General features: G+C 43.5%; 1 protein-coding gene across 1 annotated transcript in view; it reads right to left on the bottom strand.

Moving 5' to 3' along the window:
* The window catches only part of LOC127027589 (neuronal acetylcholine receptor subunit alpha-7-like), a 64,569-nt gene extending 48,205 nt beyond the window's left edge, over window positions 1-16,364 (bottom strand). Inside the window, exon 1 of the mRNA XM_050913376.1 lies at window positions 16,286-16,364. Within this exon, the coding sequence (XP_050769333.1) occupies window positions 16,286-16,364 (79 nt within the window). The remainder of the gene's footprint in view (window positions 1-16,285) is intronic.
* Window positions 16,365-17,172: the final 808 nt, after the last annotated feature.

The following is a 17,172-nucleotide window of genomic DNA, read 5'->3' as shown; positions in this document are numbered from 1 at the left end:
ACTCCCTTGTAAGATCCTTGTGTGGAAAGGAAACCAGTGAAAATCACTACACTTTGTTCTATGGAAAGAGGCTTTTTGTTTTGAGGAAATTTGCCGTCTTTTCACTCACCTGCCCGCCCCACCACCACCTCCCCCTCCATGTTCCTGTGCTTTAGGGAAGAAATGACTGCCTGTACTATTGCTCTCATCTTGAGTACTTATGTAATATTTGCCTTTAACCTTCCTTTTAATCTGGCTGCCTCAGCTTTTACAAAGGAAAAGTGCCCTTCACCAGTCTCTGGAAGTCAGCTGGGCTGCTAGAGTGCCCTGGTACGATCGCTGTCGTGATGTATTAAAGCAGCCCCCCAAGGGAGGTCTGACTTGGACAGATCTGAGCGTAACCCTTTGTTGTGTGCTTCAGAAAGCTGTCTTTGTACTGTGTGCTCCAACCATGCCGAAGCCAGGCCCTTTTCTCTGTTAAACTTCATGAGGTGAAGTAGCCCAGTACTGCAATTTTGCACCCGGTTTTCCATCCTTTCTTCAACTCTCCCCTCTGTAATGTGATCCTATTACTATGCAACCTCTTGTATATGAAATTGTTAACATAGCCTTAGCTGAACTATTCTTAGCCTGCTGAGTTGGCTTTGGTGACCACATGTTTGTGTGCTGCATGGTTTTGCTTACAAAATTACACAGATTCAGAAGCAGTGGAGCCTTTGGGGTGTCCTGGCAAATAGCCATGGCAGCTGTTGGTACCACAAAGACCTGGCTAGTCTAATCATACTGCCATCTCTCTGCTACAGCTGCTTTGGAGAAAGAACTGAGGTGGGTGACAAGCCAGACTTGTATCTTCGTAGATTTTTTCTTTAAATTGTAATCTTCAAATACTTAATGTTTCATACTCCAGAGAGATTTCTGCTTTTTTCCCCTCTAATGCTTGTGCTAATGGGTTGAGACACTACATCTCTGTGTGCTAAATGGAGTGTTTGCTGGTGATGGGGAAGTCTGGATCTCTCAGGAGTAGTGGTAGAACAAGCTTTACCACTGCCTACCCCTCAGTCACAGAAATCTAACCAAAAGCAGTGGCACTGTTTCATCTTTTAAACTAGGCTGAAAGCTGGACGTCAATATTTAAGGTTGCCAGGTCAGACTCCCAAAAGCAATACCAGACTTACTTGCCTATGTATGTTACAGGAAAGTACTGGCAAAGGGCATGATGCTTTCTAGATAAAGGCTCTTTGAGCCTCTTATGTCCCACTGCCTCAGACAGTGTTCCCTTTGTTTCTGAATTATCTTTGAAGCAGTAGGAAAACATACAATCTCATTAAAATTTGAGGGAAGAGCAGTGTATGATGTTTATCTCAAGTTTAGCAAGACTTTTGACACCGTCTCTGAGAATATCCTCATAGACATTTGTCTACACTTTACAGGCTAGATAAGTGAACAGTGATGTGGATTGAAAAGTGGCTGAACTGTCAGGCTGAGGATTGTAGTCAGCAGCACAAAGTTCAACTGAAGGCCAGCCAGTGGTGGAGTACGCCAGGGGTGGATACTGGGACCAATACTGTTTAACATCATTATGAATGATGGGACAGAGTGCACCATCAGCAAGTTTTCAGATGGTACAAAACTGGGAGGAGTGGCTGATACAGCACATAGTTTTGCTGCCATTCAGAGGGACTTCGAAAAATGGGAGAAATGGCTGACAGGAACCTCATGAAGTTCAATCAAAGGAAGTGCAAAGTCCTGCACCTGAGGAGGAGTAACCCCAGGCACCAGGATAGGCTGGGGGCCCACTGGTTGGAGAGCAGGCTGGCAGAAAAGCCCTGAGGGTCCTTATAGATACCAAGTTGACCATAAACTGGCAATGCACCCTTGCAGCAAAGGCTACGAGCATCCTGAGCTGCACCAGGCAGAGCCTCACCAGTAGATCAAGAGAAATGATCCTTCCTCTCTACTCAGCACTGGTGAGACACACCTGGAGTGCTGGGTCCAGTTCTGGGCTCCTCAGTACAAAGGAGACATGTAGTTACTAGACCAAGGACTAGATTGTCCCTCAAGCTTTACCCTCTGAATAATCTGAAATGGTTCCCTAAACTGCTCCTGGAGTTTGCAGGCAATTGGGAGGCACAAGGCAACCAATCCCCTGGTGGTTTTGTGAAGAGCTCTATGGACAACAGAGGTATTCATGTACTACATTCAGCTCTTAAATACCTCTCTGAATCTCCTCCCATGCTTCTGCATGCGCAAAGAAGTCTGCAAGAAGCCCACTGATTGATCACCATGACCTATAAACTGCTACCAATCTCTTGGGAATACATGCTATAGTTGAATTTCATCTTTCTTTCTAGGTTGGAATTGCTGAGAATTGCACAGCAAGGTAACCAGCCTAGGAGCTATTTCTCTATTGCAGAATGCTACCACCTCCTCTAACAGGAGATACAAGAAAATGTGGGGTCCTCCAAATGCACTGCTGTGAGACCAGGGAACTCCCTAGGTAAGGTGGTACTGTGTGGTATCTTCTGTGCTGGATCAGGGGGTCCTATGATGTGAAGGAAGAACCTGTAGCAAGAAAACAGAAGATGGCAGCTTCCCTATGGGCTTATTTCTGCAATGTATCTGAAATGTACCTTCGCCTCCTTTGTTCCCCTACAACATGCTTGCCTTGAATTATTTCAGCAGGAAATAAAGCAAGACATCTTGCTGTTACCTTACAGCCTGAGCTCTGTCTTTTCTTCCACATGCATGGTCTGCTTGTGAGATTTCATCCTCGTTATTAAATGCCATGTTGCAAGGTCCCAGACAGGTTAGGCCAAGAGACTAGGAGTGAAACATGGGATAATCGTATATCAAAAAAAAATTTGCAGAGACCTCCTCAGAGCAAGCCTAAAGCATCCATGTATTTGGACAAACTGTGGATTCATAGCTAGAGGGAGAGAGGCACCTCTAATGAGGCTTGCACAGATGGTGTCTCATCTGACTGTGAGCCTTCATGGTATCTATAAAGGGGTTTGAATTCTCTGAGACACCGCAGTTAAATTAGATCAAGCTGGTACTGGCTGATGTCAGCTCCAAGTCAGCAGCTGTGCATGCCCAAGCTCAAGTTCAGACTGAACTCCTCATGTCCTATTGCCAGTGATGGCAAGGAGAGCTGCCTCAATTGGCCTGCGTGTTTTAGGGTGACCTAAGACATGCTGATCTTGGTGTAACTCAGATATCTGCTCTGGCTGCAAAGCTAAAAATAAAATAAATACACCAAACCTCTGGGTAGTAAAAAAAATGAAAGAGAAAAAGAAAGAGAAAAATAAATAAATAAATAAATAATATAAAGATAAAAATAAAAATAAAAGTAAAAATAACAAGGAAGAGGAAGAAGAAGAGAAAGAGATCTGACTAAAACTAGCAAGGCCCTTCCTCCTTCCTTGTGTGCTGCATATGGTTTCACTGGTTGCACTGGTTTCTTCCTTTACAATTTTACTTGGCCTGTTGAGGAGACATACAGCTATAGGCATACAGCTGCGGGCTGACAACAAATCTCTTCCACCACTTCCATGCTTGAGTGTCATCCTGTCCTCCCACTGTGCCACCATAATACTCCTTGTTTCTTCTGTAGGTTTGGGTTCAGATCCAGGGAAGTGTTTGTTGGGGCTGGAGGCTGTGCAGCGTTGTCTGGTAGAAATGGCTGTCAAAATTGCAGCTAGCTCTGGCCAGACTATCCATATGCCAGGATGGCCAGATGCTCCCTCCTTTCCTAGGAGCTGTGCTGGTCTTGATTGGTTGATCCTCCTGCTCTGCTTTGCACACAGAGCTCCCTGAACTACAAGGCAAGAGTCCTGCCCTTGTCAGTTCTCCAGGTTTGCTTCAAAAGTGGTCAGCTCCTTGACTGACCATCCCTGGTGTGGGCCACATTCTGGCTTGCTGTGCACAGTAAAGAATAAATAATGAAATATTAACAAGAGGGTAGGTGGAAGGACATGGATTTCCACAAGGTTTTCAGCCACGGTACCTGTATTTATTGACAATTCCACCTCTGGTTCATAGTGTTCCTTGGTTTTATTTTCATAAACTTTGAACTTTATTTTGGGCCAGCTGCTAGCTGAATGTTTTCTAGCTGTTGCTCATTTCTTTTGGCAGAGGCCTAAGCCTTACACACAAGTTATTACTTTATTCATACAAGATCATGGGAGTTACTGGTACCTAAAGGACCAATGGTTTTCAGACCAAATATTGTATTCTTCTTATATCACTTTATATTCACACATATGCATGCTAACATGTCTCTGAATTACAAAACATGCCTTTTTTTTCTTCCCTTCTCAAAAACAGTTCCTAGAATCATTTGCATATACAACCTCTTTGCAGAGCACAGTAAGTTAAAATCAGCAGCATATTCCTGGTCCATCACATTGTTGCTTTTAAATGTTTTGTCCCCTGCTACTTCATAAAAAGTCCTAAACTGCGGCGATATTGTGGTTGTGCTATTTATTGACTCCCCTTGTACCTTCTGCAGGTACTTCACCACATGTATGTAATTTTTTTCTCTCTGTATTGTTACTTTGCCACATTCCCTCTGTTTCGTTTGGTTGGTTGGTTGGTTGGTTGGTTGGTTGGTTGGTTGGTATTACTGTTTCCTAAAAGAAATTGAGTGGAGTTCTGGCCTTTTTTGAAAAACAGTGTCATTATACTGAGAGGTATTGCTATATTTTGTTGTGTAATGATTGTATACAATCCTGTTATAATTGGAACATTTACAGAGCAAAAAGCCATTAGGAAAAGCTATGGGTATCAGAGCTAATTCCTAGAACTTCCAAGTATTTTCCTAACAACCTGCAGATTCTTCTGCCATACCTCCTCTTCTATTATTTATTTTCTTTTTAGTTTATCACTGTGCTCTTACAGGGATTTTTAGATATTTCTTTGGGAATGCAAATAGAATGATCACAGGAAGACACACACACATACACACACACACTATATGCAATTATTAATTATGGGGGAAGTAACAGGAGTAGTATTAGAAAAAAAGCAGGTTGTTTCACAGGCAACTTCATCAGCATAAAGAATTGGAATGACAACAACACTTACTAAAATGTGGCATATTCTAATACTTTGGTAGCTATACCCACCTTATTTTGTATATTTTGAAGATTTCTGAGAATGTAAAGCATGTCATTGCTATATGTCACTTCATTGCCAGAGACACAGGTGTGTCCCATCTGCTTTTGTTCTTATGTGCAGCATTGTTGCTTTTATCTGTTGCTGCAAATGCGTTATTTCTTTCAATGTGCTTTGATTTAAATGTTTGCCATCACACCTTCAGGGAAGAGTACTCACATAAGAAACAATGGAATCACATCAGCTGCCTCAACCCTGTGTGTGTCTGTGTCTGTGTGTGTGTGTTTGCGTGTTGTTTATTTGAATACCTCTCTCATTTAAAATCTCTTTTTAATCTACTTCTCTTCTGGGTAATCTTTGAGACTAATCTTTGGCTCTCGCTATGCAGATTGTTTCTGCATCTTACACACAAAACTCATTAGATACCCAGAGGAATGTAAGAAATGCCATGTTTTCCTAGGCAAAAAGGACCTAATCTTCCTGATATTGGTCATTTCTGTTCTTCCATAGCAGATAAAGAGCTCCCAGCAGAGATGGGTATTAAAGGGTGTGCTTGGAAAGGTTTCATCTCAAAGACTTTAGGCACATGACAACATGCTAAAAAGAGAATATAGGCCATTACATAATGAAAGGATGGGATTATATTTTTGGTCCCGCTGGCTTGGTGCAGATGTTTTAAAGGCTGAGATATATGTGTAAGGTGAAGAGACACACATTAAGATATTAACAGTGGGACACCTCTCAAATGTATGATAGTTATCTAAACTGCCTCATTGCTTCAGGTCAGAAACATAACTGGCTACAGGCAGAAAGGGAAAAAACTGTATTTTTAGTGTAATGCTAGTTTACATCAGCTCCATGCGATATAACCGTAATTACTATAATACTAGATGTGGAGGGAGCACAGGAGGAGGGAGTTGGAGCAGTGGTGAAGAGGGGGACTCCCCTTGCTAGGCATGTTACAGAGAGCTGTGGCTGTCTGAAGGTGACTTTTGACAGTCATCCTGGGATTTGTGCAGAGGAGCAGTAATGGAAGCCAACGGAAAGAAACTAAATCATATGACAAAAGTGATACTAGTGATGCGGTCATCAGTGTAGTGGTGTGGGCTTCTGGACTCCCCACTCCCACTGGCTTGCAGAGCAGCTTGTCACATCCCTTCACCTCTACATGTTTTGGCACCCAAACCAGTAAACCAAGGGAAAGCCCTTCTTGGGAAAGCACTATGAACTTCACTAACCAAGTGCTGTCAATGAGGTAGCCATAGCAATCTGCACAGCCTTCACAGACGGCCCTGAAAAGGGTCACAGGGAATCTGCACCTCCCCATCAAAAGCCCACTCAACACAATGCCAGGCACATGTGGAGAGCTCAGACCTGGGAAAGCCACACGTGAACAGACAGGTGTAATAACGGTTTCAGTGGAAACAGACAGGTAAGTCTGGTGAGGACTGAGAAGACGATAGGTAGGAAGAGGGTGTTTTTCCTAAACACAGTGCAGATAATAGCAGTGATAGAGGCTGCAATGAAATCTTCAGTTTACTGTGCAACACAGTTCTTCGGGCTCCACTTTACACCCTGAAAATGTCACAATATAAGTAGAAAGAAGCCCACACCAGGGTCAGCCGGACCCTGGAAGAGGAGGAAGGTAAGTTAACCTCCCAGAAAGAGAAAGATAAGTGATTTTGTCCCCAGGACTTGAAGATAGCAAAGATTAAAAAAAAAAAACAACTTAGTTCTCACAAGCGCTATTCCTTAGTCACAGACATGCCTTTACTAGGCAGAGAAAGCTTGTTCCTTTTTTCATAGTTCAGAGGTGAGGGAGTGATCTTGCCTCAAAACCATTGCCTCAGTGTGTTGTTACCGAAGCAGTGGTGATATTATTTATCTTCTCTGGGCAACGCAGAGGAGAGGTTGAAGCGGAAATGTTACAGACAGTAATATTGTGGAAATTAACCACTCTGTGTGCCCAAAGATGTTGCAGTGATTCTTTCCCCTTCTCCTTCTGCAGTGCTGGTCAGTGGCAATGGTTATGATCCCAGAGATGGCTAGTTTCCTGAACAATGAACTTTTGCCTTGCCACCCTGCCAGCTGTACTTGCATAGCAATGCTAAGCAGCAAAGGTACCGAGGATGCAATAGGCAAGGCTGGTGATGGCTCCTCCTGCCTTCTTCCGGCATCACTCGAGCCTCCACTGTTGCCTGTGAGCAAAATGAGAGCTGCACTGGCTGCAAGGCACAGGCAAGGCACAGATGTCCACAGTGAACATGGATCTGGGAATGCAGAGAAAGTTGCAAGCTTGTCTTCCCAATATCAGAAACTGAAATGCTGGATGAAGTGAAACATGGTGTTAGAGCCCTGTGAAAGGGATATCAGCTAATCTGATGGAAATTTTGACTGCATCTCGAATGGCTGCTTATTTGTCCTTTTTTTCAGTGCTTAGTACCTAAACTGGGAAATGTGAAGATATATTTTCCCAAATCTGAAATAGTTTCCCACTTGGGAAGCAAAATTTACATAAAACATCTATAGATGAGACTCAGTCCTGTTTTAAGAAGCACTGCTGACCTTTCGCTAGGCCAGGCTAAACTTACTGCCTGTCTATGTGAAACATGCTGTGCTGCTAGCTGGCTGGTGATAGTTTGGACATTTTGGCAGCAGAAGTGGCTGCTACCAAGAGATTTTTTCCAAGGGAAAGAAGTCTGAGGCTTTGGTGGTCCAGGTCTTCAAAGACAAAGGGAGCTGTAAATAGAGGCATGAAAATTCTCAGCAGGGACTCTGAATTTATTTCACACTGAAGACAAAAGCTGCTTATAATACTGTCTTGATGAGGCAAATAACTGGCTCTGAGCAAATTAGACTTGTGACCAGTCAAACGTCTGTGGAGATCTGACCTAGGACACTGGAAATTGTAAAAAGTGCTTTGTTTTGGCTGATTCAGCCCAGATTTGCTTATGTGCATATAAAGTAGCTGAGCATGGTCTGTATCATGAAGTTTACAGCTGTTTTTTTTTTCCCAGACTTCGAATGTCACAAAGTCTTAGTAACAGTTGAGCATTGGTTAGCCTTGATCTGTGTCATTGTTTAACCCCAGCCAGCAGCTAAGCACCATGTAGCTGCTCCCTCGCTCCCCTCCCCCACTCCCAGTGGGATGGGGAGGAGAATCGGGAAAGAAGGTAAAACTCATGGGTTGAGATAAGAACGGTTTAATAACTACAGTAAAATGTAATACTAACAATAATAATAATAATGAAATATAATAATAATAATAATTGTAATGAAAAGGAATATAAAAAAAAAAGAAGAGGAAAAAAAAGGAAAAAAAAACCAGTGATGCACAATGCAATTGCTCACCACCCACTGAGTGATGCCAGAGCTGCTATCTGCCCCTCCCAGCCGACACCCCCCCAGTTATATACTGGGCATGATGTTCTATGGTATGGAATAGCCATTTGGGTAGTTTGGGTCAGCTGTCCTGGCTATGCTCCCTTCCAGCTTCTTGCACACCTTCTTGCTGGCAGAGCACGGGAAACTGAAAATCCTCAACTCAGGGTAAGCACTACTTAGCAACAACTAAAACATCAGTGTGTTATCAACATTATTCTCACACTAAATCCAAAACACAGCACTGTACCAGCTACTAAGAAGAGAGTTAACTCTGTCCCAGCTGAAACCAGGACAGTTGCTGACAGCTTTCCTTTTACTGGAGCAAGCTCCAAGTTCTAAGAATGGAACATCCCATCCAAAACCAGGACCATCTGTCTGTTTTCAGAATGCTAGATGCTCTTGTCTTTTTCTCAGTTCCAGGCCTCGAGTCCTGGTTTTGTTGGGATCAGCAGGGATATGAAATATGTGGCCTTTCTTGCTGCAGCCTCCCAGCCAAACCTGCATTGGCTGAGGCACTGATCCTGACTAAGACCAGAAATGAACTACAATGAAAATGAGGTACTTCCAGACAATGATGATCTGGGGAGCCTGATTTTGTCTTAACTTTACTCTGTTGATTTAAAGCCTTGGTAACTTCAGTCTAATGCTCCTGAATTATGTCAGTGCAAACAAAATAAAATTAAAACAAAATTAGTGCCCCACATGTCCAGGTGGAGTATGACTGTCATCTTGTGGTATAGTAGCAATGCCTGCAGATGCAAGATGCTTGGTCTCTGAGAGAGACGAGAACTAGCCTGAAAAGCAGAAAGTGACACTGTGCTGTCTGCCTGCCCTCTTGTATTCCCCAGCATTCAGACTTCCTGAGTCTGTTAGAGCATTTTGACCCAAAGGGGAAATGATTTGCCCACTTGGGAAGAGGCCTCCTCTGGAGAAGGATGTCTTCTCTCCTTACCCACAGACCTGTGCCCATTTGATCTATCCTTTCTCTATCGTCCTGCCCTCTTGTTGTCATTGTCAGGCAATGCAGAAGTAGATCTGACAATGGCGGGAGTGCTGAAGTGCTTAGGCTGAGATACCACTCCAACAAATTTGAATTATGAAGTAAATGGAAACTGGGGATCCTAATATCTTTGGAGACTACATTAGAAGGCTTAGATCTTGAATGAAACACTGCTGCAGAGAGTATGCTGCAGGATAGCTGTTTGACTATATTAGAAAGGCACGTCTTTTGCTTAGAGCTGTTGAAGCTGTCCAGTTGCCTTTTATGAATTGTGTGTGAAGGCTGAACAAGAATGGGTCCAATTCAAAGTTGCTGCCCATTTTCCACTTGAAAAACTGCAAACCATCTAACAACTATTTATTTCATTTTTTATCCCCTCTTCTTATTGTTACAGCTGCTTATGCTAGATTTCAGTTTGCTGATGACTTTTATAAAATGACACAATATTCAAGGGAATGTACTCCATTATTTCTCATGACCTGCTCTGCCACTTTGCAGGCTCAAGATGAGGAAGTTCTTCACAAAGAGCACAAGATGGCTAAGAATTACAGAATGTATTTTCTGCATCATTATATGACTTCCTACTTTTGTTTTTTTCCCAAACCTACTGACTCAGAGGTGTGAAAACATTAAGTAGCATCCTCCTCTACAGCTAGCCTATATTCAACATCAGTGAGACCCACTGCATGACACACAGTTAGGTCTGTGCCTAACAAAGCCTCCCCAGGGCAGGATAAGACATACACTGACCCTGTGGAGTAAGTTGAGTGGAGGCCACTGAGACAACGGGCTGCTGGAGCACAGCATGTCCGATGAGAGGTGGACAGACACACCTTTGATCAGCTTGGGGATGGGAAAGCAAGGGGGAGCTCTTTTGGCTGCCTTCAGCTGTCATGGGGAAGGGCTCTATGTTGAAGGAGCCAGGCTCTTCTGGGAGGTGCACAGGGGCAGCACTAATCAGATACAAGTTGCATCATGGGGCATCGCCAGGGTATGAGGGGAGCATTTTTTTCTCTGAAGGGTACTCACCATAGGGGAGACCACTGTCCTTGGAGATCTTCCCAGCTTGACTGCCCAAGAAGCAACCTAATAGAGCTCTCCCTGCTCTGAGAAGAAGGGTGGGACTGGGCAACCTCTGGAGGTCCCTTCCAGCCAAATTATTCTACCAGTCTATGAATCTGTATAGATCAGATCCTCTCTCACTTCAGCTGCCACAGACATATCTTTTCCATTTTACAACTTAATTTTCTCTCTTGGCATGGCAGAGATCTAAGTGACCAGAGATTCTTTTCCATATAGCCACAGCTGAGCTTCAGGGAACACAGCGTACAGTCTTGTCAGGCCAATCTGCAAACTGGCTTTAGACTGTTTGAGTCCTCAATGCAAAATGAGATCTCCTCAAGCCCGCCCCTTCCCTCTAAGTCCTTTTTCTGTCCAAATCTATGTTGCATTAAGGACAGAAATGAGGACTGTGGCTTTCTCTGCAACATTCTGGAATGCAATAAGTACTGAAGACATCCATTTCTGGAAAGTGATAAGGATTGCAGATGTCCACAGCTTCTCTAACTGAGCAAAGCCAATTGACAGCAAGGCAGGACAGAGTCACCAGCACCTCTCTGTTGACATGCATAAGTACTCATGCTGACTACAAGTTCTCTTTCTATTGCAATTTACTGACTTAATTGCAAGCCCCAGGTGGAAAGACTGTTATTTCCAAACACATCATTGGGTAAGAGCCTTGTTATCAGCTGCTTTGCTCAATGCAGAAAGTACTTGATAAGCAAAACTCTTTCTTCAAGCCATATTTGCTCAGGAGTGTGTCCCAAAACAGCAATAAACTCCTGTCTACCTTTTTCATTGCCATGGATGCTACTGATTGTCAGTGCTAGCCCTACCTGTCTCAGGCAGATTTGCTCTCTTCCTTAACTAGATTATGCAGGATTTCTAGGCAGTAGGCATCCTCAAACAACCATGTCAGGAGTGACGCAAAGGGTTTTGATCTACTTTAATCACACCCTAGAGCTGGAGAGACTTTACATCTCCCTCTTTGTTTGTGACATACAAATGAAATTCTGCACTAACCCTTTGTTCAGGATGTACAGTGAAATTGAATGGTATTTGGGTACCTGTGTTCCCTTGAAAATCATAGCCATCATGTTCAGATAGAAATATTTCCCATTTTGCTACTGATGTAACCCATTCTTAGACTCTGGAAAGAGTTACTTCATCATGCAGGTGTGAGAAGGGATGCTGCAGTTCACTGTTCTCACAGAGACATAAAATACCTCTTTCACTACTTGGAACAGTTTACAGTTGCTGACAAAATCATCCAATATGTTACCGCCATCACTAACTCATGTTCTCCTCCACATGTTGTAGGAGAGTAAACCAGAGGGAGAAAAAAGGTCTGGAGCTGTGTTCAGGACTTGAATCCTGTGCCTGGAATGGGAACTTCTGCTCTGAGACTATCAGAAGGCCCCCTGCACTGGAGCAAGGCTGAAGGCTCCCAAGGCACCATCTGGCATCATCCCAAAGACCAGATGGATGCTACTTTCTCGTGCACTGTATCTGCTTCTGGATCCCTCCCTACATGCAGAGTCCTATACCAATAGGTGCATATAACAATAGATGCTGGTGATGTCAGGCCCCAGGTGCTTTTTCTGGATCTTCCCACTTTTTCTAGTGAGATTTGAGGAGAGTTAACACAAGAAGATTTAGCCCAGATCACTATCAGCAAATGTGCATGGAAATACCTCCAACTTTCCTGGAGCCTGGCAACTTCTCACAAGCTTGGGCCAGCTCCATATTTGCAGCTGTGCCTACAATAATACAGAGCAGCCTTAGAGCTGTGCCAGTGAATGCACATAGAAGATTAGTGACTGAACATGAAGTTCATTGAACTGGAAGTCAATCTCAAGAGGCAAGCATGTACAGCAAGTTACTGCAGCAGACAGTAACTCATAGGAAATAATCTCAGAGATTTGCATAGGACTCTGCCTGCCTATCTTAAATGTGTTGACATATGTTTCTGCACCAGTGTTCTTGAAAACAGAGCAGAGTAATACTTATAAACAGACATGTGCTATGACAAGTACATTCAATCCTGTCTGACTCCATGCATATGTGATGCCTTAGCACGCTCTCAGCATCCAGAGTGACCAGACTCTGGTGTCTGTGCTCCCAGATACAATAGTAATGGCAAGGATCTGGCAGTAATCTCCCATCTCTGCAAGATGCATGTGTGGCATCTTTTTAGCCAATATGGAAGAAAAGAACTACTTGTACAAGCAAAGGTCTTCCTCATATCTTTTCTATTTTAAACTCACATCAGCTGCATTGTTATCTTTGAAACTGTATCACTCAGTGGGGTGATACAACTCAGAGCATCAACATAGAGAATGTGGGAAACTGAGCTGAACAAGACTTTCAGACCTCAGATTAAGAGTATGAAAGATTCTAAATGATCTGACTTTAACACCTGGTTCTAGTCTGGTAACATATATGAGATCTAAAGGTGGAGCTCCTTCACCAACCACCTAAATTACCAACGACATCACACTGTACACTATTAAGGCACGGGATTTCTCACATCTATTCAATAGTGTCTCTTTGGAGTAAACCGGTTTGATTAATACAGCTCATTGAAGTTCCATCAGTCCTACCCAGCTGAGGCCTGAAATTTAGACTCCATATATAGGTATTTAAGTACCAGCCTTGATTTTTCCTGCTACACGGATCTCTAAACTCATGTCACCTCAGTCTAACTAGCTCACGTTAGAGAAGTTGTAGCTTGGCAGCAGAATCTGGCCTTTTGAGACTGTCTTGCCAATGCTACTGCTGCTGCAGAAACAGCACCTGCTTGCGTGAAAGTGAATCAAGAACAGTATCTTTGTGAGGGTTTGCTCCTCGAGATCACCAGTTATATTCTGATGTGATCATTAGAGCTCATCTAAATCAGCAAAGCTGTGAGAAAGCATGAAATGAGTGTAGCGCGGGATTGTGAGTGAGCCAAAGAAAAGCTGCTTTGCACCAGCTGGGTACACCAAGTCAGGCTGAGTTACTTCATAATTTACATCCTTTAGCTGGTTAGCTCACTTGCAGCATCCCCTGCCATAGGATTTGTCCCATAATGCTGACCGCTTACATTCCCACTTGACTGCAGAGGAGGGGCTCTGTCCTCAGCTTGCCTTTGCCTTTCTTGGGCTTTTCAAAGCCACATGGCCAGAGTATGACCCTGATGTCAGGTTGCACAGAGCAAAGAAACTAAGAGGTCTGACTCTGCTCTGTGTGGCATGTGTGGCACTTTAGTGGCCTCGCTTAAAAAAAGGGACATAAAAGTACAGTAATTAGAACACATGGGTTGACTGGAGACTAGCAAAGTGCATGTTTAACTTCCCTGGATGTTCAAACCCAGCAGGTGCCAGTGCACTGAGCTGAAGGTAATACTCCTCAGAGGAGAGGCTAGGTGCCCATGTGGTCACTGCGACATGTTTCTCAGGAGAACTCCCTTGCAGGGTCATCTGCACCCTGGCTCCCAGACTGCGCCATGCTCAGAGAAAGGAGCAGGAGTGGGTCTGATCCCTCCCTTCCAATGTCTCCCCAGAGCAGAGTTTTCAAGTCCCTTCACCTGAGATTGTTATGTAGCTGCTGGGACTCACAGGGTCCTTCCATCCTCTGGGTGCTCCTTCAAGGATTGCACCTGGCCTGGAAGAGACATCTGGCTCTGAGAGATTTCATCTGGGATCCAGGGAGGCTGAGAACCAGTTTCCTGATTTTCCCTAGGGCCCATGTCCCAAGAAAGTATCACTAGCTCCAGGCTCTTCAGGAAGGAGGGCTGCAATGACCTAACATGAATGACATATGTATCAGGGCTCCCAGCAGTAGTGCAAGCAGAGTTAAGTTGAAGCAAAAACTTGTGGAAAGGTGTGGAAAAAATGACTGAGTTCTTCATGTTTTGTTTTGTTTTGTTTTTTACCTAGTCCTTGTCACTACATTCCTGTCAAACAGCCCTGCAGGAGTTTTCAGTAGTTGAGAAATTGTTATGAATTCTGTTGAAACAACTCAGCACTATGTGCGAGTGATGTTAGTTATGATGGACTTGCTGTGACTTCCATGCGGGTGCACTGAGGAATTCTGGGGGAGTTCATTTGGAGCTTACTGTTAAAAGACTCTGCTACTGATAACATGCTAAGATCATCTTGACTTTTTTCTCTTCTACCGCAACTGCAGAATTCCCAGAGCTTTTCTTTCTTTTTTTTTTCCTTTTCTTTAAAAAGAAAAAAAAACCCATCCACAAAGCAGAGGTCAAATACAGACCACCTTAATCAGAGGTTCATTTTATTCTGCTTTAGCAGTTGTCTGTAAAAGTGTATACTTGTAAACTGCTGGTTAAAGCACCTAACAAAAAATTCCCTGAATTATTTATAAAAGCAGTTTGTGTCTTCATGTGCTGCTCAGAGAAACTAAGCATCCCTCCTGAAGAATTAGTGATCACTCAGTATTTAAAAGGCAGTATTTACATGATACACAACTGGTCAGAATGGGACTGCACACAAAGTGAGTTATATCATAACTAGCTGCCATCACCTGCCTGTTAGTTTAGCTCCTGAAGTAGCACAGGAATGTCTTACAAAGATAGCAAGGTTCTTAATTTAGCAAGGTGGGGAAACATTTTTCTGCAATACCATTGCTACATTAGGCAGCTGAAATGTGGAGCTGTAATAATGAAATGCATGATTCAGATAAACTAATGAGGAATTATCTGCGTGGCATGAATAGTCCAGTGCAACATCACATATACGTAAGTTTCCTGTGCTCCTGCGCTTCTGAAATATGTGGACCACTTTCTCTGTTTTAAAAAGACAATCCTCCTTTCTCTATGCATAAACCATGAGTAACATGACATGGTCCCTCACACCTGGAATACTCAGTTTTAGAATTTATAGTTGCTGCAGGCACGTATGTTTCAGCTGTTAGGGAGCAATAAAAGCACATTTTATGCAGAATCCTGAACAACTTTCAGGACTGTGGCTATTTCAGCCTCCCTCCTCATTTAAAAATTATTGTTAGCCTTGCAATCCTCCATGTTTTGGAAGAATCACACAGTTCCTACTTTTGTTTGTAACATGCTGAAACTTCAGAAGATAGCTTGGTCACAGGTGACAACTTGGACTACAGAAGCCCATTATTTTTATTAGATGTTTCCAGCTTATACCCATCACTGCCTGGAAGGATTCTTACTAAACATACTAAAAGTTAGAAGAGAAAAACAAACCAGAAATAGTAAATTTATGTATTTATGCAGTTATAAATCTTCCCAAATGATGCATAGAAAGTAAATATTTAAGAATCTTCTTCTGGACATTTTTCTTTGCAGAACAACACCATTTCACCCTCACATCTACAGGGTTCTCACAGCCATCCTGTCCAGCCTGGAGTTATAATTTGCCATTGCCAAAAAACCACGCAGAGGTTAAATTTTTAAAGGAGAGAAAGAACATATTCCTTTTGAAACATAATCATTTCAATTCATTTCTGAAAGTGAAAATTACTCACTTTTCATTACAAAAAACCCCCACACCTTTTTCTTTCTTAAAAGAAGGTGCCCAGCACTGTAAGATCCACAAACTTATTCAAACTGACTACAAAACTCAGTGGGACCAGCACTGGACTCTAACAAAGTTTAAACTACAAGCAGATACAAGTCCTTCTGAAAACAGAGTTGGGATACGATGTGACTAGTGTTTAGAAAAAATAAAAGAAAAACAAAAAAACCCGAAAAAACTGGACAACCACAGATGAGCTTACCTTTAAAGACAGACAGGAACAAGGATGCCCAGAGACATAGTCCAGAATAAACAAATCCCAAGCACTTTTCTGTAAGCATTGTCAAAATAGGCTGGCTATTCTTCCTGAGCAGAGGGTGAAAGAGGATGAAGTCTTGGAGACAGCCTGCAATGACTGATGGATTTGTCAATTACAGTAATAAGGCATCAAACCAGCTTCCGACCAGGAGGGAGAAGTGCATTTGCTCGTGTGCTTCACCAGTCCCCAGGAGCCAAATCAGCTCAGTGCTGGGTCAGTAAATCCAAAAACAAAGGAGCTGGTTACTTTGCTTGGGACTGTCATTCCCAGGCACTCTGAGCCTTTTCTTGGTCAGAAGCAAATGCTAGCGATCCCCGCACACAGCTGTGTGTGTACTGCAAGGAGGGGGAGCGTGCTGCCTGGGAGATGCTTTCCACATCCCCACAGATTGTACCTAACTCGAGACAGCACGTCTGCAGCACTTCCAGTGCTTGCACTCGAGTGCCTCTAGAGCTGTTTCCCAGCAAAATGAGTTTGTGTCCCTCTCTGCTCTCTGTCAGCTGCCAATGCAACTTGCAGCAAACACCTGTGGCATGGTCCCTCTGTCATGCACCTTCCCCTTCTCCCAGTAGAGGTGGCTGGGAAGATTCAATAGTGCAGAGGCTGGGGAAGGTGAAACTAGCCAGTTTCCTGTTCTTTTTGATGCATTCCTTCCTGCAATCACTTCCACCAGAGGCAGAGAACTGCCCTGAGTGCCCTCTTCCCCAGCTGCCCACTGCTGCTGGCTCCCCACCGCGGCATTTTGCACAAACCCTGGCTCCCCTGGGACAGCTCCTCTACCTCCCCACTCCATTTTATTCACCAGCCAGGCAAAGGCAAGGCAAGGCAAA

The sequence above is a fragment of the Gymnogyps californianus genome, chromosome Z, assembly GCF_018139145.2.
Source record: "Gymnogyps californianus isolate 813 chromosome Z, ASM1813914v2, whole genome shotgun sequence".
NCBI classification, from domain to species: Eukaryota; Metazoa; Chordata; class Aves; order Accipitriformes; family Cathartidae; genus Gymnogyps; species Gymnogyps californianus.
Note: the sequence above shows the minus strand (reverse complement) of the source record. Positions and strands in the feature narration are given on the sequence as shown.